This window comes from Chiloscyllium punctatum, chromosome 6 (assembly GCF_047496795.1).
Source record: "Chiloscyllium punctatum isolate Juve2018m chromosome 6, sChiPun1.3, whole genome shotgun sequence".
NCBI classification, from domain to species: Eukaryota; Metazoa; Chordata; class Chondrichthyes; order Orectolobiformes; family Hemiscylliidae; genus Chiloscyllium; species Chiloscyllium punctatum.
In genome coordinates this window covers 57,638,938-57,662,923 of record NC_092744.1, presented here as the reverse complement: position 1 = coordinate 57,662,923, position 23,986 = coordinate 57,638,938, and the positions used below count along the sequence as shown (strand labels likewise).

At 40.5% G+C, this 23,986-nt stretch overlaps 1 protein-coding gene across 3 annotated transcripts in view; it reads left to right on the top strand.

The window, feature by feature from the left end:
* smc4 (structural maintenance of chromosomes 4) overlaps window positions 1-23,986 on the top strand; it is a 70,155-nt gene that overhangs the window by 35,509 nt on the left and 10,660 nt on the right. For 2 of the 3 annotated variants that reach the window (XM_072572718.1, XM_072572719.1), the window contains exons 12-19: window positions 1,312-1,497; window positions 1,612-1,773; window positions 1,884-2,109; window positions 4,190-4,269; window positions 8,470-8,622; window positions 10,547-10,673; window positions 14,694-14,883; window positions 15,038-15,182. In XM_072572718.1, the coding sequence (XP_072428819.1) occupies window positions 1,312-1,497; window positions 1,612-1,773; window positions 1,884-2,109; window positions 4,190-4,269; window positions 8,470-8,622; window positions 10,547-10,673; window positions 14,694-14,883; window positions 15,038-15,182 (1,269 nt within the window). The remainder of the gene's footprint in view (window positions 1-1,311; window positions 1,498-1,611; window positions 1,774-1,883; window positions 2,110-4,189; window positions 4,270-8,469; window positions 8,623-10,546; window positions 10,674-14,693; window positions 14,884-15,037; window positions 15,183-23,986) is intronic. The other variant, XM_072572720.1, reaches the window with a different exon arrangement.

Below are 23,986 nucleotides of genomic sequence, written 5' to 3'. Positions count from 1 at the left end.
TCTAGCTTAACAATATCCTTCCTAAAACTGGGCAACCAGAACCGGAAGAGGCCTCACCAATATCTTATACAACGTCAACGTGACTTTCCAGCTCATACTCGAAGGACTAAGATATGAAGGCAAACGTTCCAAATGTCTTTTTAATCACCCCTCTTATATAGGAAACAAACTTCAAAGAATTATATACCTGAACCCCTAGGACCCTCTGTTCTGCGTGCAATTACTTATAGATTCATAGAATCACAGTTGTACAGCACTGAAACAGACCATTCATCAGCCAGATATCCTAAATTAATCTGGTCCCAATAGCCAGCATTTGGCCCATATCCTTTCCTATTCATGTACCCATCCAAGTGCCTTTTACATATAATTGGACCTGCCTCCACCACTTCCTGGGGCAGCTTATTCCCTGCAGACACTACCCTCTGTGGAAAAAGTTGCTCCTTCAGTCCCTTTTATATCTTTCCCTTCTCACCTTAAACTTAAGCCCTCTAGTTTTGGACACTCCTACGCACGGAAAAACACAGTGGCTATTCGCCATATCTGCGCCCCCTCATGATTTTGCAGACGTCTGTAAGGTCGCCTCTCAGTCTCTGACATTCCAGGGGAAATTGCCCTAGTCTATTCAGTCTTTCTTGACAGAACAAACCCTCCAACCCCAGCAACATTCTTGTAAATCTTTTCTGCACAACATCTTTACTATAGCAGGGAGACCAGAAGTGAATGCAGTATTCTAAAGGTAGTGTAACTAATATCTTGTCTAGTTGCAACATGACCTCCCAACTCCTATACTTGATGCATTGACCAAACACCGTCTTCATTATGCGGTCTACCTGTAACTCCACTTTCAAGGAACCATGAACTTGCATCCCAGGGTCTCTCTGCTCGGCAACACTTGCCCAGGACTCAACCATTAAGTGTAGAAATCCTGCCCTGATTTTACCTTAACAAAAATGAGGAACATCACATTTATCTAAATTAAACTCCATCTGCCATTTCTCAGCCCATCTGATCAAGGCTACGTTGTCCTCTGGGATAACCTGCTTCAATATCCACTACACCACCAATTTTGGTGTCCTCTGCGAACTTAGGTACTTAAATATTTTAGTATTCAATTTTAATAGTATAGTGTGGAGCATCTATGGGTTTTTTTTAAATCGCTTTTTCATGCAGAATGTGAGTTGAAAAGTTCCAGAGTTCTTGGCACAAAGAGGAATTTTCTTTTGCAGTAATAGCTGTAAAACTGCAGATCTTAGAGGATAGATCCTTTCTGAATTGAAAATTTTAACCAATGCTTTCTATCCTTTCTAGGATGAAAAGGAACTTGAAAAAATATTCCATTCTGAAGTTCAAATCCGAAATAATGTCTATGAACTGCGACAAAAAGTTGAAGAAGCAAAGAGTTCCCTCACTGTAAATCGCAGCTGGGGTAGAGTTTTGGAGGCAGTCATGCAACAGAAGAATACTGGTAAAATTGCTGGAATCTATGGAAGACTAGTAAGGAGATTTTGTTTCAAGTGTATACAAATTTATGTAAACAAAAGAACCAAATCTTGTTTGGGGGAATGACTTGTGTGATTTTTGTGGTGTGAAATGCTTGTATTGTTTTAGGGTGATTTGGGTGCTATTGAAGAAAAGTATGATGTTGCCATTTCCTCCAGTTGTGGTGCCCTGGATAACATTGTTGTGGACACAATTGATACTGCTCAAGAATGTGTTAAATTTCTGAAGAAACAAAATATTGGAGTAGCAACTTTTATTTGCTTAGATAAGGTATGCTGAATTAAGTATAAATTACAGTCATAATGCTTTTTTGATTATTTTAACAATTATTTGAACTTTGCCATTGTTGGGAGTCTGGTGACTTTTTAAATGCTCTTCAGATGAAAGTTTGGGAGAGAAACATGGGCAAGATCCAAACTCCAGAAAAAGTTCCCCGTCTCTTTGATATGGTCAAAATAAACGATGAGGCTATTCGTCCTGCTTTTTACTTTGCACTTCGGGACACACTTGTTGCTAAGGATCTAGAACAGGCAACACGTGTTGCATTCCAAAAGGACAAGCGCTGGAGAGTAGTCACCATGGAAGGACAGATAATAGAGCAATCAGGTATAGAAAGTTAATTATGATTTCTTCCTAACCATTTGAATGATGTGTTATCTATGTTTTCAGATGTACATGTTAAACTTAATTTCATTTTGTCCTTTTTTATGGTCTATTAATTTAAGCAATGAACTGGTAATTATAGTACTTTAACCTGGAAAAATAAATGTCTTCAAAAGTCAAGATTCTTTGACATAATTGTAACTGATTTTCTTTTAAGACCTTTAGTGTGATTGGTTCATGTTTGGCCATCTGCATTTCGAGACATATTTAAAAAGACAATTACAGACATTTGCTATTGGTTTAATAAGTTTCCATGCTGCATTCAAAAACTTACAAACTCAGTTTGCATGTTTTCACACCAGACAGGTTGTTGATTTGTTACTTATGTAGTTCAGAATTTGTGACCTATTAGAGAAAGCACAGCTTTAACCCAAATGCATCTTGGCAGAATAAATTTGCATTATATGCTACACTTGTCATTACAAACAATTTTGATTTCCCACAGAGTTGAATTATTGCTAGGATAATTTTGTGTAACATTTTGGTAAAGGATATACAAAGATATGGGGGCTTGATTTAATATGTAAACAAAGAGCTTGAATTTCTCAGTTTTTCAGAGGATGCAAATATATTCCTAGCCCAGAAAACAACTGCATAAATCCTCAGCTAAATCAAGCAAGTTCAGGCGAACGAATGGTAGCCTAGTTCTAGAGGGTGAAGAATGTCCATAAAGGAATTTCATAGATAAAGGGGTTGGAAATTCATGGTGTATGACTGGCCAGCATATTTACCTATTTTATGGAGGTCAATGTAAGTTGTAGGCCAGAAACAAGCCAGCAGCTAAGAAGCACTGCTGCTGCTTCATATTCCACGTCAACAGGTTTTTAAACAATAAAGTTAATTGTCCTTTTGGAGGTGACCTTTGTTCTGGGCAATCTGGTTTCATTCCAGGTGGTGGGTGCTAAAGCGAGCATTGGACCAATCATCATTTACCAGGAGTTTGTCTGTTTTGTGTGGTGATTTAGATACTGGAGAAATTGGATGCAATATTTTATTCAAGCCATTATTATATTCATGGTGTGACCATCTCATTCAATTTGTTTGAACGCCCAAATTTGATTTTTTTTTTTAATTGAGTTTTTTTTTGTCTACTATCTTTTGACCTGATAAAGACATTTAAAGAAAATGGGTGAGTTATATATTTGCTCTCCAGATCTTTCTGCATAAGCCCTACCATTTGTGCATCTGCTCTTTTCAACCCAGAATTAACTGTAAGGTTTTTTCAGAAATGTGGTAAATATTTAAGTATCATTCAGCAAGGATCTTTCCAGCAATGAAAGACAAAGATTCATGAAAGAATAAAATTGACTTCCCTTGGAGGGGTAGACTGAAAGCACCTTTGAACACCTTGGAATTTTTTGATCATAGCATAGATCAAAATAGTTATTTAAGGCAGATAGTTAAAATGTTACTGGAATATATCTGCTGAGAATTAACTGAGAATTAATTCTTTACTGCTGTGGTTTTAACTTATTTTCCCAGTTCAATGAAGCAGGCGCTTGCCTCTATGCCCAAATGATTGCCTTTTAAGTATTTTCAGACCCAAACCTTTGACCCACAAACAAAATGTGATGTATAATTGTATAGTGATCACATTTGCTCGGAACATGATATATCATGCTGTGATCTACTATATGATCACTAATCCCTTTTCCTTGTACATTACCAGTTCAAAGATTGCATCCTCCAGTTTCAGAAACTTACCTGAGTATGTTCAATTAACTCATTCTTCACAACGATGCAGCATGTGTTAAAATCTGTTTGATGCATGCTAGACTTATATAAACATTAATATTTTTCTCCAAGGCTTCATACTATCAGTACTTGGCTATGTCTCTTCCAGTCCAACTTGCCCTGCAATGCTAACTGATTAAAGCAATTTTATTAAAATAAAGCTGTAAAAAAAAAAAAATTAGTAAAATGATGTAGTCTGGCATGAGAAACAAGAGAGCTTGTTATTTTGAAAGTTATTGCATTCAATTCCAGTGTAGATCTGTTTTCTTATAATTCCATCTTGCTTTAGGTACCATGACTGGTGGTGGAGGAAGAGTTATGAAGGGTAGAATGGGATCTTCATTAGTTGTTGAAATTACTCCAGAAGAGGTAAGTTAATACCCAAAGGTTCTCCAGTGCAAGGCAGAATTGCCCGATGAGGCAAAGAGCTTGAGCATTCCTTGTGATGGTCAACAACAGCCCATGAGTACATTTTTCTTATGAGTACATCTGTCACTTACAAATTAACTTTTTTCTGAGAGAGGCCCTTACTGTGAAAACCAGCATTACTACAAATCTTTGTACCGTTTGTTCAAAAAATCTAATTTTATGCAACACAGGCTAATGAATTAAAAATTCTTTGTGGTAGCCATCTCTTTGTCTCATCAGTAGGCACATTGATGCAGGTTCAGTTGTGAAATGGTGTGCTTTGATTGCACTGTGAAGATCTAACTATCATTTAACAGCCATTTGTAAAACCTGAACTAGTCTTAAAACCAACTAAAGGCATTTAGTTTTTAGATATTGCTATGCCTTCATGTGGTAGGTGGTACATTACAGTAATTTTACGATTAAGAATGGTGACAAAGCTGGTTCAAGTACCTACAGTCTTGCTGCTAAGCATATATCTTGCACTTGTAAACCTTTTGTTAAGCATACAACCTGTACTTGTAAGTCTTTGTTTATCAATTCCATTGTAAATTTTACTATTCTAGAGCAAAAAAGCGCAGCACAGGAACAGGTCCTTTGGCCCTCCAAGCCTGTGCTGATCATCATGCCCTAACTAACCTAAAAAACAAACCTTCTGCCTTTTATGTTCAGTCCTTATCCCTGTGTTCCCTCCCTATTTATATAACCATCCAGGTGCCTGTTAAATTTTGTTAGTGTGCCTACTTCTACCACCTCTTCTAGGTCACACTCTGTCACTTACAAAAGTGAAAAAATTCTCCCTCACACATCTCTCAAGTGTGTTCTCACTCTCGTCAGTCAGTGTCTCTCTCTCACTCTCTCACTCTCTCACTCACTCTCTCACTCTCTCACTCTCTCACTCTCTCACTCACTCTCTCACACTCTCACACTCTCACACACTCACACACTCACACACTCACACACTCACACACTCACACACTCACACACTCACACACTCACACACTCACACACTCACACACTCACACTCTCACACTCTCACACTCTCACACTCTCACACTCTCACACAAAACCTGTGCCCCTCAACCCTGGGAGAAAGCCTGTGACTATCCACCCTATCTATGCCTCATAATTTTGTAGGCCTCTGTCAGGTCTCTTCTCAGCTACTGTCATTCTAGGGAAAATTGTCCTAGTCTTTTTAATTCGGGGAGGCACAGTGACTCAGTGGTTAGCACTATTGCCTCACAGCACCAGGAGCGTGAGTTCGATCCTGGCCTCTGGCAGCTGTGTATGGAGTTTGCGCATTCCCCCTGTGTCTGCATGGGTGTCCTCTGGGTGCTCTGGTTTCCTCCCACATTCCAAAAGATGTGCAGGTCAGGTGAACTGGCCGTGCTAAATTGCCCATAGTGTTAAGTGCATTAGTCAGGGGTAAATGTAGGGAAATGGGTCTGGGTGGGTTACTCTTCAGAGGGTTGGTGTGGGCTTGTTCGGCCAAAGAGCCTATATCCACACTGTAGGGATTGCAATCTAATCTAATCTTTCCTCATAGTCAGTATCCTCGAGACCAGGCAACATCTTGGTGAGCCTTCTCTGCACTTTCTGCAAAGCTTCCACCTCCTTCTGCTAGTGGGGCGGCACAGTGGTTAGCACTGTTGCCTCACAGCGCCAGAGACCTGGGTTCAATTCCCGCCTCAGGCGACTGACTGTGTGGAGTTTGCACGTTCTCCCTGTGTCTGCGTGGGTTTCCTCCGGGGGCTCCGGTTTCCTCCCACAGTCCAAAGATGTGCAGGTCAGGTGAATTGGCCATGCTAAATTGTCCGTAGTGTTAGGTAAGGGGTAAATGTAGGGGTATGGGTGGGTTGCGCTTCGGCGGGATGGTGTGGACTTGTTGGGCCGAAGGGCCTGTTTCCACACTAAGTAATCTAATCTAATCTAAAACTGCACACAATATTTCAAATACAGTCTAACAAGGGTTTTATGTAACTGCAACATAGCTTGCCACCACTTATACTCCATGCCCTGGCCGATGAGGGCAAGCATGCTATATGCTACTTTAATCACCTGTGTTGCCACTTTTAGGGAACTATGGACCTGCATGCCCAGATCCATCTGTATGTTAATGTTCCTAAGGGTTCTGCCATTTACAGTATAATTCATACCTAAATTTGATCCTCCAAAATGCATCACCTCACATTTAAGCTGGTTTGGACTCCATCTGCTACTACTTTGACAAGTCACCAATCTATTTATAGCCTGTTGTATCCTTTCACAGTCGTCGGCGCTATCAGCAATTCCACCAATCTTCGTATCATCTGCAAACTTACTAATCGGACCACCCACGTTTTTCTCCAGATCATTTATATATGCTACAAACAACAGAGGACCTAAGACTGATTCTTGTGGAACACCATTAGTCATCCGTCTCCATTCTGAAAAACACCCTTCCACTGCTACCCTGTGTTTTCTATGACCCAAGCCAGTTTTGTATCAATCTAGCCAGCCTACCCCAAATCCCATGTGATTTTAGTTTTTGTACCAATCTACCCTGTGGGGCTAATGTCTTACTAAAGTCCATGTGCACTACATCCACAGCCATTCCCTCATCAATAATCCTTGTCACCTCTTCAAAAAATTCAATCAGATCGATGAGACATGACCTTCCCCATACAAAATCAAGCTGACTGTCACTAAGTAGTCCATTTTCTTCCAAATGTGCAGATACCTTGTTTGCTGGTATCTTCTCTGAGAGCTTCCCCACCACGGATGCAAGCTCACCAGCCTATAATTTCTTGGATTATCCCTGTTTCTTTTCTTAAACAAGGGAACAAAATTGGATAATTTCCAGTCCTCTGGAACCTGACCTGTGTCAGAGAGGATATGAAGGTATCTGCTATGCTCAACTTTGACAATAAGTTGCATTTTCTGTTCTGATAAGCTATCTATTCTCTCCTATTTTTGTCCTACAGTTACTAAAGCTCTTTAAATTGCTGGTAACAATGAAATATTGAATTTTGTCCTCAACTAGTCCGTTCATGTAGAGAATGAGTGATTCCAAAATTGACATGTTACCAGTCATAGCTTACTAACTCAGAAAATATAAATCGATGGATTCTTGACAAACTGAATGTTTGAATTATATGTGCTTGTCTTTGCCAGAAAACATTTTCCATTCATTTTTTTTAAAATAACGTAATGGTTGAGACTGGATTGTTTAAACTCCTGTTGTGGCTGTAAAATCTTGTGGCAAGAAGTAAAATAGCAAAAAATGCATTCACAGTTATTCCATGTGCGCACTCACTTTGATGCAGACAATTTAAAAAATATATTTTTAATCAATCTGTTTTGACATGTTGGACAACCTGCATTGTATTTGGGACTTGAACCTGGGTATTCTGGCTTAGAGATAGTGATGTTACCATTGGGCTTCAAGACCCCTTGTAGCAATTGTTTTAGTAGCTTAATCAAAGCAAAAATAAAATGGTCATGACACACTTCCAGAGCAGTTAGGACTTGAACTCAAATCTTTTGGACCTAAAATAGGGATACTATCACAAGACTTCCACAAAATGTAATGCACTTTGTTTACCAGGTGGTTTCCCATCCAAGCACAAAGCAGGCCTGAAATTGTTTACTTTGAGTTCAGATGAGATCAGGCTATTTCAGACTAGTATGACTGCAGCAATCTTTGACAGTTATTTTAATCAATCTGCCTGGACATTCTGTGTGCCTAAGACAGGTGAGACCTGGGCCTCCTGGACAGTTATCACTGCCCCACAAGACCTTCTGCAATCCTTTTTAAACTGGGAATACTAATTTGGGCAATAAGTTATTTCCAGTCTTCAGCTGCAGTCTCAATATCTGTATTCGTAACAATGTGAAATTCTACAACAGTGCAATGATCCATCAAGTGAAGACATAATGATATTTGAAGTCTTTACAGCCAATCAGCCAAGTTCAGTAGCGATCCTCTTAAAAGAACCAAAGTTGCATTTAAAACACTTGAGTCAAATTTCTAACGCTACTCATTTTACATCAGTTATTAAACCTTGCAAGCAGAACTACTGTCAGTCTATGGAGGAGAGTAACTGATGTCCATCAAAGAGCTATTGTGCTGCTATGTTTGTATTTGAGTTTCTTAGATTGAAGGTTTTTTTTTATTAATAGATGGACAAGATGGAGGCTAAATTGCAGAAGGATTTAGCGGTGGCACAAAAATACCAAGAACAGAAAAGTCATTTGGAAGAAAAGGTAGTTAAGGAACGGCAGAACATCCGCGAGATGAAAAATACATTGGAAAAATACACAGCAAGTATTCAGGTATATAACTAATTGGTGTTTTGTTAGCATAATTGTGAACTATGGTACCCTTTGAAATATTATATGCTGATCTTAAACATTGGGATGAAATCATGTGATTTACCTTTTAATCTGAATATCTTCTTCTCATTTAAGCCTTGTTCCATTTTGGCAATTAGAATTAAATTTTTTTTTAGACTTTTGACACAGCACATTTGTGCAGCAATTCGTGTTTTAAGTGCAGGTTCCATAATTTCTACAAATTCACATTCTGTTGCACAATGTTGCCAAGGTCTTTGTATAAGATTGGTTTCCAAGCCAACTTGCATTTGTTGAATATCTTTTTGGTTGGAAAAATGTTCCAAAGCATTTGATACGTTGAAAAAGCTGGTATGAATTCCGATATGACCAAGGCACATTCAGTGTGATTGTGCTTTGACATGTGAAGTACCCAACTATATGACAGTGGAAAGGTGTTTGTGTAGGATGGTGTGATTAACAGTGTCAAAAAGAATGAAAAGCAGTTATGACAATAATAAACTGGTGCACTAAAGGTCCCATGAGAGTTTAACAGCCATTTTACTACTATGTTAAAGTGGAAACATGATAGATCTGAAGTAATCTGTCTGAAAATTTTGAGAGCAATAATGAGCTTAAGGACTTTGGAGAGGAATGCATTAGAAATGTGTCAGTAGTTAACCAGAATGTGATGAGCTGACAATTGTTGGTTTGTGGGGTAAATAGGTTGCCTCGTATGGAGAAGCTCAACATGCTAGGCCTGTATCACCTGAAGTTTAGAAGAGCCAGAGGTATCTTAACTGAAACATGTAAGATTTTGAAGAGGTGAATGTCAAAAGGATGTTTCCTCTTGAGGGAGAATCTAGAATTAGGGGTCTTCCTTCAAAAATAAGAAGCTACCATTTTTTCTGATTGCTGAGAGTCCTTAGAATTCACTTCCTAAAAAAAAGTACTGGATGCTGAATCTTTAAACATGCTGAGGTGCATAGATTTGTGATTATTATAGGGATGAAAGATTATCAGGGATAATGTAGAGTTGAAGTTAAATCAGATCAGTCAAGATCTTGGGGAATGGTGATGCAGCCTTGAATGGCTGAGTAGCCTTATTTTATTCCTTATTTGTACAGGAGGTCTTTAGAGGATGTTTAGTTTACTGGACTAGGTAAAAGACAGGAAAGAGCTGGAAGTAGTTGAATGGGTGGTCTGAATTACCTTCACACAGAAATCCATGCACTCTTCACATTTGAGGGGAGGCGGGAGTGATGTGGGAAGAGTTGGGCAATGGTTGTCTGCAGTAAAACATGATAATTGCCAGGATCTAGATGTAACACTGAAGTAGAGCTTATAAGCATATTGATGAGAGGATGCTACTACTTGGAATTTGCCATCAGGACATCCCACAGCCCCAATCCAATTAATTCAATAAAGTTCATTTGTTACCACATCTATTCCACAAAATTGATTTAACATAAGCTGGTGCATTGTAAACTGGCAGATTTTTCATGGAGAGGGTGTTGTGTGTATGGAACAAGCTACCAGAGGAAGTGGTGGAGGCAGGTGCAATTACTACATTTTAAAAAGGCATCTGGATGGGTATATGCATAGAAAGGTTTTAGAGGGATATTGGCCAAATGCTGGCAATGGTACTAAAAATGTTTTTAGCATATCTCGTTGGCATGGACGAGTTGGATCAAAGGATCTGTTTCCATACTGTACAACCTGACTCCACATTGCACAGAGTTGTATATGAGATCATAAAGCATTATAAGGTTGAGCTGAACTGGCCTCTTCAGAGTCAACAGTTCTGATCCAAAGCAAACTGTTGCTCAATATGAAGGGAGTTCTATTGATTTCCAGCTTCTAACAATTGACATTTGGAAAATTTTACAAATAATTTTGTTCTGTTTAATGCTCCTGTTTAATTTAGGGCCTCACTGAGCAACAAATTCACTTGACAATTCAAGTAAAAAACTTTGAAGCAAATGTGGCATTGGCAGTTCCTGATCAGAACAAACTGAAAGAGCTGCAGACAACACTGGAAACTTTTAAGAAAGGTTAGTCTCCTTCATATCCATTCTTTTTGTATGTCTAAATATTGTTTCCTTTCATTTCGGGTTTTGAAAACTTGAAAAGCCACTCTAAAGAGATGAATAATGATCAACAATTCATAATTAACATCAATTAAGTATAATATCTATAAGCAAATTTTGGAGTGGACGCAACTAATTAGGCCTGTCAAGCCCACTCCACTTTTCAATATGTTTGCTGCAAACTTCACATTACCGTCTAATCCCAATAAATTATCAACAAGGGATCAATCTACTGCTGCCTTGAAAGTATTAAATTGTCTCACTTTGACTACTTTTTGAGACAGAGTTGCACAGTACTCAGAGAATTTCTGCTTATAGCTGTCCTAAAAGTGCAACCCCTAATTTTAAAATAGCATCTCTTCGTTCCAGACTCACTCACAAAAGGAAATGTCCTTTGTGTCCACCTTGTCAAGATCATTCAAGATCTTAAACTTCAATTAAGTAACACCCCATTCTTTTCAGCTTCAGTGTCATCTGCAACATTACAGATGCCACAGTCTTCAGCCAATTCAATTTACTCCACATGACATTAAGAAAGAGCTGAAGGCATGAGATACTTTAAAGACTGGGCCCTGACAAAGTTCCAGCAACAGTTCTGAAGGCTTGTGTTCTAGAACATGCTGTGTAACTTGCCATACTAGTACAGCTACAACACTGACATCTATCCAACAAAACAAATTGACCAATTATGTTCTGTACACAAAAAATACAAATCCAGCCTGGTGAATGCTGGCTAATCTATTCGTGATCATCGATAAAGTCATGGAAGTAATCATCAACACTGCCATCAAGCAGCATATCCTAAGAATAACCTGCTTGCTGATGATCAGTTTGATTTTGCCAGAGCCACTTACCTCCTGACCTCATAACTATCTTGGTTCAAACATGAACAAAAGAGCTGAAATGCAGAGGTGAAATTAGAGTGACTGTTGTTGCCATCCGGGCTGCATTTGACTGCATGTAGCATCAAGGAGCCTTACCAAAACTAGAGTCATTGCAAATCAATGGGTGGAAATTCTCAGCTTCTTGGAGTTCTACCTAGCAAGACAGGAGATGGTTGTGTTATTAGATGTCAGCCATCTGAGCCCCATGGCACCAATGCGAATGTTAATCAGAGGAGTACCCAAGGCCCAGCAATGTTCAGTGTTTCATCAATGGCCTACTCTCCATCATTAAGTCAAAAGTGGGGATGTGCCCTGGTTGTACAATGTTCAGCACCTTTCACAACTCTTTGTTCCTGTCCATTATCTGCAGCAAGACCTGTGCATCATCCAGGCTTGGGCTAAAAAAGTAGCAAGTATTAATTATGCTAAAAGAGTGCCAGACAGTGATCCTCTTCAACAAGAGAGAATCTAATCATCGCCCCTTTTTACATTCAATGGTATTACCATTGTGGAATCCCTGTAATCATTGAGTAGAAACTGATCTGGGCTCGCCATATAAATATGCAAGGACTGTGTCAAACACCAGGAATCCTGCAATGCATAACTCTTCCTGATTCCACACAGTCTGTCCACATCTGTACCTGCATCAAATAGACTGCATTTCTTCAATAAGAAGCTCATTACAGCTTTTACAGCAACTAGGAATGAGACATAAGTGCTCATCCAGCCAGCAATGACTCTCTCCCGTGTATCAAACAAAAAACTGAGACAATGTTATTGTGCTTCATAAGACAACTAAAATGGCTTTGTGTGTGGGAAATCATGTCTCTCAAACTTGATTTGAGTTTTTTGAAGTAGTAACAAAGAGGATTGAGGGCAGAATGGTGGACGTGATCTTTAGGGACTTCCGTGGGGCATTCAACAAGGTTCCCCATGGGAGACTGGTTAGCAAGGTTAGATCTCATGGAATACAGGGCGAACTAGGCATTTGGATACAGAGCTGGCTCAAAGGTAGAAGACAGAGGGTGGTGGTGGAAGGTTGTTTTTCAGACTAGAGGCCTGTGACCAGTGGAATGCCACAAGGATCGGTGCTGGGTCCTGTACTTTTTGTCATTTATATAAATTATTTGGATGTGAACATAAGAAGTATAGTTAGTAAGTTTGCAGATGACACCAAAATTGGAGGTGTAGTGGACAGCGAAAAAGGTTATCTCCGATTACAACAGGATCTTGATCAGATGGGCCATTGGGCTGAAAAGTGGCAGGTGGAGTTTAATTTAGGTAAACGTGAGGTGCTGCATTTTGGGAAAGCAAATCTTAGCAGGACTTATGCACTTAATGGTAAGGTCTAGAATGTTACTGAACAAAGAGACCTTGGCGTGCAGGTTCATAGCTCCTTGAAGGTGGAGTCGCAGGTAGATAGGATAGTGAAGAAGGCGCTTGGTATGCTTTCCTTTATTGGTCAGAGTATTGAGTACAGGAGTTGGGAGGTCATGTTGCGACTGTACAGGACATTGGTCAGGCCACTGTTGGAATATTGCATGCAATTCTAGTCTCCTTCCTATCGGAAGGATGTTGTGAAACTTGAAAGGGTTCAACGAAGACTTACAAGGATGTTGCCAGGGTTGGAGGATTTGAGCTATAGGGAGAGGTTGAATAGGCTGGGGCTGTTTTCCCTGGAGCGTCAGAGGCTGAGGAGTGACCTTATACTGAGGGGCATGGATAGGATAAATAGACAAGGTCTTTTCCCTGGAGTCGGGGAGTCCAGAATTAGAGGGCATATGTTAGGCTTCAATTCTTTTAATAAAAGGGAACATTCTATTAGCTGCCTTTATGACTTGTTGTATATATTATTATTCTGTGACTCATAATGAGAACCCTCTCAGATCTCTGCATGTCTGAATTGTGCAGTCAGTTCTCTGTTTGAGTAACACTTGGCCAAAATGAGCAATTTCACGTTATATTTCACATCAGTAAGGTTTTTTTTGTCCACTCACTTAATCAATCCATATTGGTCTTTATCCTTGTTATGTCATCTTCATAATATACTTACCTATCTTTGAATCATTGCAAATTTTAGGCACCATGCCGTTGTCTTCAAGACACTCAATGACTTCGATGAGGGGAACACAGATCAGTTCTTGATTAGTAAGGGGTCGAAGGTTTTGGCAAAATGGCATTGAGAAACATACCAGCCATGATCGAATCATGAAGCAGACTTGATGGGCTGACTGGTCGAATTCTGCTCCTTTAACTCATGATCTTATCTGAATTGTAAATCATTAAGGGTCCAGCCCAGATCTACGTCGGACCCAACCTGTCTCATTTGACAATCTGGAAAAAGACCCATTTGTGCAAACTGTTTTCTGTCAGTCAGCCAGTCTTCTATCACTGCTAGTATGAGAGGAAGGGAAGGAGAAGAGCATGTGTGTAAGGGAGGAGAATAACCAATAAGTTGATGTGGGGGAAGGGTTTGTGAGTATGAGAGAGACCACCCAAGTCTATGAACCTGACCTAGAGTAATGTCCTCGTCCTCCTCGTCCACAATCCCTTCCCTCCAACTCCTAGTTCCACCCCACCTGTCTCACTCCTCTACAGTGAGCTTCGTTATGTACGTTGTTTCATAGATAACATTAATAATTTATAGATTCAAATAGTGAATATACTTCAGACAGATAAAACAGAAGTTTTATGAATAAAAAGGAATTAGGTATTCCTTAAGATCAAGGGTAAATCGACTATTCAACTAACCCTCATCTACTAAATACATGGAAATGATTTGGAGGATATGCATACCCCTTGTTTAACACTGACACTGATGATAACTCAGCAATGTTATCAAATGTTATCATGTATCTGAAATAAAATCTTAAATTAATTGTTGTTTTGTGAATTTAGTTTATCAAAGCATTCTACATTAGCGTTAATGAAATAAATTATTTGAAATGGAACAATTCCGAGTAACTTTATAAGAAATTCAAAATTTAATTTAATTCCCTAGTCTATTGTATAAAAAGTAATTCATGCAGTTAAATAGCTTTACAGCTCTGAATCTTGTTTGCAATGTTTTGACAAATGGAAACTAACACTATTTTTCCAGAGTATGAAAAGGCTGCAGCAATGGCTGGTAAAGTTGAGACAGAGGTTAAACGATTACACACACTTATTATTGACATCAACAGTAAAAAGCTTAAAACCCAACAGGATAAACTCGACCAACTTAACAAACAAATTGATGATTGTGCCTCATCCATCACAAAGGCTCGGGTTGCAATTAAAACAGCAGAAAGGTAAGTTTTATTTACTGTTTGCCTGTGCACTTTTATTGGCAGTGTTCACATTTGCACTCTTTTTTTTTAAATGAGGAAGGGGCTCTGTCGGCTATATTGTGATTGACTTTTCGTTGATGTGTTCAAGCAGCATACTACAAACATTATTTTCTAGGAACTTTAAAAAGGCAGAAGAAGCAGTGAATCGAACTAAAGGAGAAATTGAAGAGAACCAAAAGGAGGTTGAAGATCTAACAGAAGAATTGAAGCAAGTGGAGGAAAAGGGTGCTGTTGTGCTGAAAGAATGCAGTGAAGCTCAGGTACAACAAAATAGCTATAGTTCAATGGGCTGCTCAACCTAACTAAACTTCCTAAAGCTAGTAATTTAATTCCTCTATCTTAGTTTACGAACGATTATTATTTCATGATGGTGTCAACACACCAGTCACTGCCAGTTCTTTTCTGATTGGCCTCAATTAAATCTGAAAGGTTGCTTTCTGAAACACACAAGTGTTGTTGCTTGGATGGTTAAAATCTTATCAGGTATTAGTCTTTATAATACCTTTAATATAGAATCTTATCCCAAGATGTTTCAGTGGACCAAAGTGAATATTAGTCATAACAAAATACTTGTGTTGCCAAAAACTAGATCAGAAAAGTTCTTTTAGGAGGCCCTTGAAGGAAAAGAAAGAGATGTAGTGTGGTTCAGGCAGTAAATTCCAGAACATGAGGATTACACAGGTTGCCATTGGAGAATAAAGGAAGAGGGATTAGCACATTTTTCTTTACTATATATTAACAAATTGGATGGAAGGATATAGTTGATTAACCCAAATTTACAGACGTTCTTTAAATTTGAAGTTGACTGAGAATGTGAACATTGAATTTCTAATCAAGGTGGATAAAATGATAAAGTTGATCAGATAGGTACAAGTAAACTTTCTTCTTTTGAGGAATTCAAAACAAGAGGAAACATTATTAAAATTAGGGTTATATCAATTAAGAATAAAATCAGAGGCGCATTTTTATAAAATATCTTTTCCAAAAAAGATGCTGATGCTGAGTCAGTTACTTGTTTCAAGGTCAAAATTGATGTGTTGTCTTCTTAGTAAGAAACTTATGTGGCTCGAAAGTGCACAAATCGCCTTGGGATACAGATTTTTTTAATGGACTCCGTAAATTATCTTTAGCTTATTCTAAAAGGAGTTTACAGTGAGGCTGCAGTTGGTTTAACAACAGCTAATCTGGTCAGAATTTAGTGCTTTTGGGGTTTAGTTTGGTTTCAATGTGTATTTTATATTTGCAATGTATTTAAACTTCCATCATGCAACATGTTTGTGTCTTGCACCGGATCCACCTAAGAGGATCCTTGATAGAGAGCACCTAGCCTAGCCACTCTAGAATTTCACAATCCCTGTGGAAAGAGGCTATTCAGTCCAACAAGCCTGCACCGAACCTCCAAAGACATCCAACCCAGACCTAGACCAAACCACCCTATCCATAATGTTGTATTTACTTATTGCTAACCCACCTAGCCTGCTCATTCCTGGACAGTCTGGGGCAATTTGTCATGGTCAATCCACCTAACCTGCGCATCTTTGGACTGTGGGAGGAAACCAGAGCAACTGGTAGAAAACCAAACAGGCATGGCAGCTATGCAGACTGCACACAGACAAGTTTGAATCAAACCTGGATCCCCAGTGTGAACCACTGAGCACCTTGCTGTCCATAAAATCTCAACTTTTTTTAAAAATTCTATCTAAAATAATACATTAGTCTAGTCTACTTGGTTTCATCACATGCAAAGTACTTAGAGTCATAGAGATGTACAGCATGGAAATAGACCCTTCACTCCAACCTGTCCATGCCGACCAGATATCCCAACCCAATCTAGTCTCACCTGCCAGTACCTGGCTCATATCCCTCCAACCCTTCTGCCACACCCTTTGTAACTTTGTGTTTTAGTGTTCTCCACTGGCCTGTATGGTTTTCTGGCTCTTCATTTAATTGATAAAGCTTTCTTTATTATTTCCACAATTGTCTACAATTCTTTTTTCCTACTATCTTTTCAGCTGATCTAATGGCTTATTCCATTTTCTTTACCTGCTCCTCATACTTAATTCAGTTAAGGGGGAAAAAAGTCTTGGTAGAAACATTTTTAGATTGTATCTCATTTGCCTTTTATATATGAGCAGTTAGTCGTAATAAAATGCGCTACCCAGTCAATCATAGAGGGAAAGATCCTTTACTTTTTGATGAAATTGCATCGTTTTGCTAGTACTGGTACTGAAGAATCCTGTTCGAGAATTGTTTTTCCTACTATCCCTGGGTGTTTGGAGAAATATATTGAAAGACCAGGACGTAGGAGTAGGATGTATGTATCTAGAATAGCTAGACAGAAACATGTATTTGCTATAAAAGTCAACAGCAAAATTATCCCATATTGATCTTTCTAAAGATTAGACAGGAGTGAAATTGTTTTGCGTGTATTATATTAGCTATTTTTATAAAGTGAAACTATTTCATTAGTTTGGTTTACCTTTTTAAGTGTGCATATGTGACATCTTGTTCTATAAAGTTGCGTAATTTGAATTTTAGAACAATCAAAAAGTTTATTTGTTATGAAAATTGTGTTGTGGGTATGTGTCACTTGTGTTTGTGTGTGGCACACTAAGGACAGCTGGTCGTGACGATTAATGGCTAGTTGGGTGTTTGTGAGTGCGGACTGCAATCTGCATCCATGAACAACAACTAGCCACTAAACACCACAACCAGCTATCCCTAGTAGCCAGACACACATGACAAGACAAGAAGTACAAATTCGACTGGGACAACACTATGATCAAAGGACAAGCCAAACAGAGGACAGCCTGAGAATAGCATAGGTCAGCAGATCTTGGAAAAGTGTGAATGTAGTAGGGTTGTCATAATGGGTGACTTTAACTTTCCCAATATTGATTGGAACCTCCTTCGAGCAGATGGTTTGGAAGGACCTGTTTTTGTAAGGTGTGTTCAGGAGGGTTTCCTAACTCAGTACGTTGACAGGCCAACCAGGGGAGAGGCCATTTTGGATTTGGTGCTCAGCAATGAGCTGGGGCAAGTGTCAGATCTTGCGGTGGGAGAGCATTTTGGTGATAGTGACCACAACTGCCTCACATTCTACACAGCTATGGAGAAGGAGAGAAGCAGGCACAATGGGAGGATATTTAATTGGGGAAAAGGAAACTATTCGATGTGAGTTGGGAAGCATGGACTGGGAGCAATTATTCCATGGAAAGGGCACTATAGACATGTGGAGACTGTTTAAGGAACAGTTGTTGCAAGTGATGCATAAATGTGTTCCTCTGAGACAGGCAAGAAGGGTAAGATAAAGGAACCTTGGATGATGAGAGCGGAGGAGTTTCTCGTCAAAAGAAAGAAGGCAGCTTACGTAAGGTAGAGGAAGCAAGCTTGCTCAGTTCTCGAGGATTACAGGCAGACGAGGAAGGAGCTCAAAAATGGTCTGAGGAGAGCTAGAAGGGGGCACGAAAAAGGCTTGGCAGGAAGGATTAGGGAGAATTCAAAGGCATTTTACACTTATGTGAGGAATAAGAGAATGATCAAAGAAAGAGTAGGGCCGATCAGGGATAGCATAGGGAACTGGTGTATAGAGTCTGAGGAGGTAGGGGAAGCCCTAAATGAGTTTTTTTTTTTGCTTCTGTCTTTGCTAAAGAAAAGGACCTTAGTGAATGAAACCATTGAGGAGCAGGTAGGTATGCTGGAAGGGATAGAGATTGAGGAAGCTGATGTGCTGAAAATTTTGACAAACATTAAGATCGACAAGTCGCCAGGGCCAGACCAGATTTGTCCTTGGCTGCTTTGGGAACCAAGAAATGTGATTGCTTCGCCACTTGCGAAGATCTTTGCATCCTTGCTCTCCACCGGAGTCGTACCTGAGAACTGGAGGGAAGCAAATGTAATTCCTCCCTTCGAGAAAGGAAATGGTAATTGCCGGGGATTTTCCAGAACAGTAAGTCTCACGCCTGTCGTCTGCAAGGTGTTACAAAGGATTCTGAGGGATAGGATTTATGACCATCTGGAAGAGCATGGCTTGATTAAATGCAATTAGCACAGCTTTGTGAGGGGCAGGTCATGCCTCATAAACCTTATTGAGTTCTTTTGAGGGATGTTACTAGACAGGTTGATGAGAGTCGAGCGGTGGATGTGGTGTACATGGACTTCAGCAAGGCATTTGATAAGGTAGGCTCGTTCAGAAGGTCAGGAGGAATAGGATACAAGGAAATTTAGCTTTCTGAACAGAATTGGCTGGTCGTCAGAAGACAGTAAGTGATCGTGGAAGGAAAGTATTCTGCCTGGAAGTCAGTGGTGAGTGGTGTTCCACAGGGCTCTGTTCTTGGGCCTCTCCTGTTTTTAATTTTTATTAATGACTTGGATGAGGGGATTGAAGGATGGGTCAGCAAGTTTGCAGACAAAACGAAGGTTGGAGGTGTCGTTGACAGTATAGAGGACTGTTGTAGGCTGCAGCATGATATTGACAGGATGCAGAGATGGGCTGAGAGGTGGCAGATGGAGTTCAACCTGGATAAATGCGAAGTGATGCATTTTGGAAGGTCGAACTTGAAAGTCGAGTACAGGATTAAAGGCAAGATTCTTGGCAGTGTGGAGGAACAGCGGGATCTATGTGTGCAGGTACATAGATCCCTTAAAACTGCCACCCAAGTGGACAGGGTTGTTAAGAAAGCATGTGGTGTTTTGGCTTTCATTAACAGGGGATTGAGTTTAAGAACCCTGAGATCTTGTTGCAGCTCTATAAAACTTTGGTTAGACCGCACTTGGAATATTGTGTCCACTTCTGGTCGCCCTATTATGGGAAAGATATGGATGCTTTGGATAGGTTTCAGAGGAGGTTTACCAGGATGCTGCCTGGAATGGAGGGCTTATCTTACGAAGAGAGGTTGACTGAGCTCGGACTTTTTTCATTGGAAAAAAGAAGGAAGAGAGGGGACCTAATTGAGGTGTACATGATAATGAGAGGCATAGATAGAGTTGATAGCCAGAGACTTTTTCCCAGGGCAGAAATTGTTAACACGAGGGGTCATAGTTTTAAGCTGTTTGGTGGAAAGTATAGAGGGGATGCTTTATTCAGAGAGTTGTGAGAGCATGGAATGCATCGCCAGTAGCAGTTGTGGAAGCGAGGTCATTGTGGATATTTTAAGAGACTGCTGGACATGAATTTGTCATAGAACTTTGAGGATTCGTACATTAGGTTTACCTTACGTGAGGATCAATGGTCGGCACAACATCGTGGGCTAAAGAGCCTGTTCTGTGCTGCACCGTTCAATGTTCTAATTTCTAGAAACATAGCATTCACCCATGGACTCCCATCAACAATCGCATAGACCTAGAACCAATCTACTAGCTACTACAACAAACAAACAATAAGAAGCAGCAGGAATGGAATGGAATGGAATAAATTTTAGAAGAGACAGTACAGCAGTGCTGCAAAGGAGGCTCTAAAGCACTGAAGATGTCACCTAGACCGGGGTGGGGGGGGGATGAAATGTCTGTAAATCAACTTCCCAGTTCAGCGATCATACACAACTATGACAGATTAGCAGCTTTACATTATCAGGGTTCAAAGTTTAATTGACATTGGAACTTACTCATTGTGTAGATGGGATATTGTATTGGAGGATGGTGGCAAAGTGATGAGGTCACTGAACAAGTAATTCAGAACTTCGGGCTAATAGTCAGTGACATGGGTTGGAATAGAATGAAAATTTGAAATAAAAATAGTTAATCTAATTGCTACCGTGCACCGGTACAGCAGATTAGGAGACAAACATGAGAAGGGGGTGCTCGATGCAGGACCGAGGGTGTTTTACTTAAATGTGTGAAGTGTACAACTGTATCAAGGAGGCAGAAAACTGGAAAAGGCATCATGCTGTAAAGTTGAGTGAAGTAAGGGTTGAGGGGATGGGTGAGAGCAGTAACAAATTAAAAATTCTATATATGAATGCACGAAGCATTAGACACAAGGTGGATGAGCTTGAGGCTCTTTTGGAAATTGGCAGATACGATATTGTGGGGATAACTGAGACGTGGCTTCATGGGGACAGGGCCTGGGAAATGAATATTCAAGGCTACACGTGCTATCGTAAGGACAGACTGACGGGCAGAGGGGGTGGGGTGGCCTTGTTGGTAAGGGAGGATATTCAGTCCCTTGCGCGGGGGGACCTAGAGTCAGGGGATGTAGAGTCAGTGTGGATAGAGCTTCGGAACACTAAGGGTAAAAAGACCCTCATGGGAGTCATCTACAGGCCCCCAAACAGTAGTCTGGATGTCGGATGTAAGTTAAATCAGGAGCTGAAATTGGCTTGTCGCAAAGATGTTACTACAGTTGTTATGGGGGATTTTAACATGCAGGTAGACTGGGAGAATCAGGATGGTATTGGGCCTCAAGAAAGAGACTTTGTGGAGTGCCTCAGAGATGGATTTTTAGAGCAGCTGGTGCTGGAGCCGACCAGGGATAAGGCGATTCTGGATCTGGTATTGTGTAACGAGCCAGAATTGGTCAGTGACCTCGAAGTGAAGGAGCCATTGGGAAGTAGTGACCATAATACAATAAGCTTCAATCTGCAATTTGAGAGGGAATGGGTACAATCGGAAGTGACAATATTTCAGTTGAATAAAGGGAAATATGGAGCTATGAGGGAGCAACTGGCCAAAGTTCAATGGTGCAATACCTTAACAGGGAAGACCGTGGAGGAACAATGGCGGATATTTCTGTGTATAATGCAGAAGTTGCAGGATCAGTTCATTCCTAAAAGGAAGAAAGATCCCAGGAGGAGACATGGGCGGCCGTGGCTGACGAGGGAAGTAAAGAAACATATAAAGTTAAAAGAGAAAAAGTATAACTTAGCGAAGATAAGTGGGAAAACTGAGGATTGGGAAGCTTTTAAAGAACAACAGAGGATTAGTAAGAAGGAAATACGCAGAGAAAAAATGAGGTACGAAGGTAAACTGGCCAAGAATATAAAGGAGGATAGTAAAAGCTTTTTTAGGTATGTCCAAGGCAAAAAAATGGTTAGGACAAAAATTGGGCCCTTGAAGACAGAAACAGGGGAATATATTACTGGGAACAAAGAAATGGCAGAGGAATTAAATGGGTACTTCAGATCTGTGTTCACTGGGGAAGACACAAGCAATCTCCCTGAGGTAACAGTGGCTGAAGGACCTGAACTTAAGGGAATTTATATTTGCCAGGATTTGGTGTTGGAGAGACTGTTAGGTCTGAAGGTTTATAAGTCTCCGGGACCTGATGGCCTGCATCCCAGGGTACTGAAGGAGGTGGCTTGGGAAATCGTGGATGCGCTGGTGATTAATTTCCAGACTTCAATAGAATCGGGGTCGGTTCCTGAGGATTGGAGGGCGGCTAATGTTGTGCCACTTTTTAAGAAGGGTGGGCGGGAGAAAGCAGGATATTATAGACCAGTTAGTCTGACCTCAGTGGTGGGAAAGATGCTGGAGTCTATTATAAAGGATGAAATTACGGCACATCTGGATAATAGTAACAGGATAGGACAGAGTCAGCATGGATTTATGAAGGGGAAATCATGCTTGACTAATCTTCTTGAATTTTTTGAGGATGTAACTCGGAAGATGGACGAGGGGGATCCAGTGGATGTAGTGTACCTGGACTTTCAGAAAGCTTTTGATAAAGTCCCACACAAGAGGTTAGTGAGTAAAATTAGGGCGCACGGTATTGGGGGCAAAGTACTAGATTGGATAGAGAATTGGTTGGCTAATAGGAAACAAAGGGTAGTGATTAACGGCTCCATTTCGGAATGGCAGGCAGTGACCAGTGGGGTACCGCAGGGATCCGTGCTGGGACCGCAGCTTTTTACAATATATGTAAATGATATAGAAGATGGTATCAGCAATAACATTAGCAAATTTGCTGATGATACAAAGCTGGGTGGTAGGGTGATATGTGATGAGGATGTTAGGAGATTACAGGGTGACCTGGACAAGTTGGGTGAGTGGGCAGGTGCATGGCAGATGCAGTTTAATGTGGATAAATGTATGGTTATCCACTTTGGTGGCAAGAACAGGAAGGCAGATTACTACCTCAATGGTAGCAAATTAGGTAAAGGGGCTGTTCAGAGAGATCTAGGTGTTCTTGTCCACCAGTCAATGAAGGCAAGCATGCAGGTACAGCAGGTCGTGAAGAAGGCTAATAGCATGCTGGCCTTCATAACAAGAGGGATTGAGTATAGAAGCAAAGAGGTGCTTCTGCAGCTGTACAGGGCCCTGGTGAGACCACACCTGGAGTACTGTGTACAGTTCTGGTCTCCAAATTTGAGGAAAGACATTCTGGCTATTGAGGGAGTGCAGCGTAGGTTCACGAGGTCAATTCCTGGAATGGCAGGATTGCCTTACACGGAAAGACTGAAGCGACTGGGCTTGTATACCCTTGAGTTTAGAAGACTGAGAGGGGATCTGATTGAAACGTATAGGATTATGAAAGGATTGGACACTCTGGCAGGAGGAAACATATTTCCGCTGATGGGGGAGTGCCGAACCAGAGGACACAACTTAAAAATACGGGGTAGACCATTTAGGACAGAGATGAGGAGAAACTACTTCACCCAGAGAGTGGTGGCTGTGTGGAATGCTCTGCCCCAGAGGGCAGTGGAGGCCCAGTCTCTGGATTCATTTAAGAAAGAATTGGATAGAGCTCTTAAAGATAGTGGAGTCAAGGGTTATGGAGATAAGGCTGGAACAGGATACTGATTGGGAATGATCAGCCATGATCATATTGAATGGCGGTGCAGGCTCGAAGGGCTGAATGGCCTACTCCTGCATCTATTGTCTATAATTGAGCTTATAGTGCAGATTCAAATTGGCAGGTATCATGTTGTGGGCATCACCGATGTGGCTGCAAAGGGAATCGGGGCTTGCAATTGAATTTCCAAGAACAGACATCCTATCAAAAGACCAGGCAGATTAATAGAGGGGTGGGGGTTGCCTTGTTAGTAATGAAATTAAATCAATAGCAAGAAGTGATACAAGGTTGGAAGGCATAGAATCTGTATGGGTAGTGTTGAGGAATCGCAGGAAA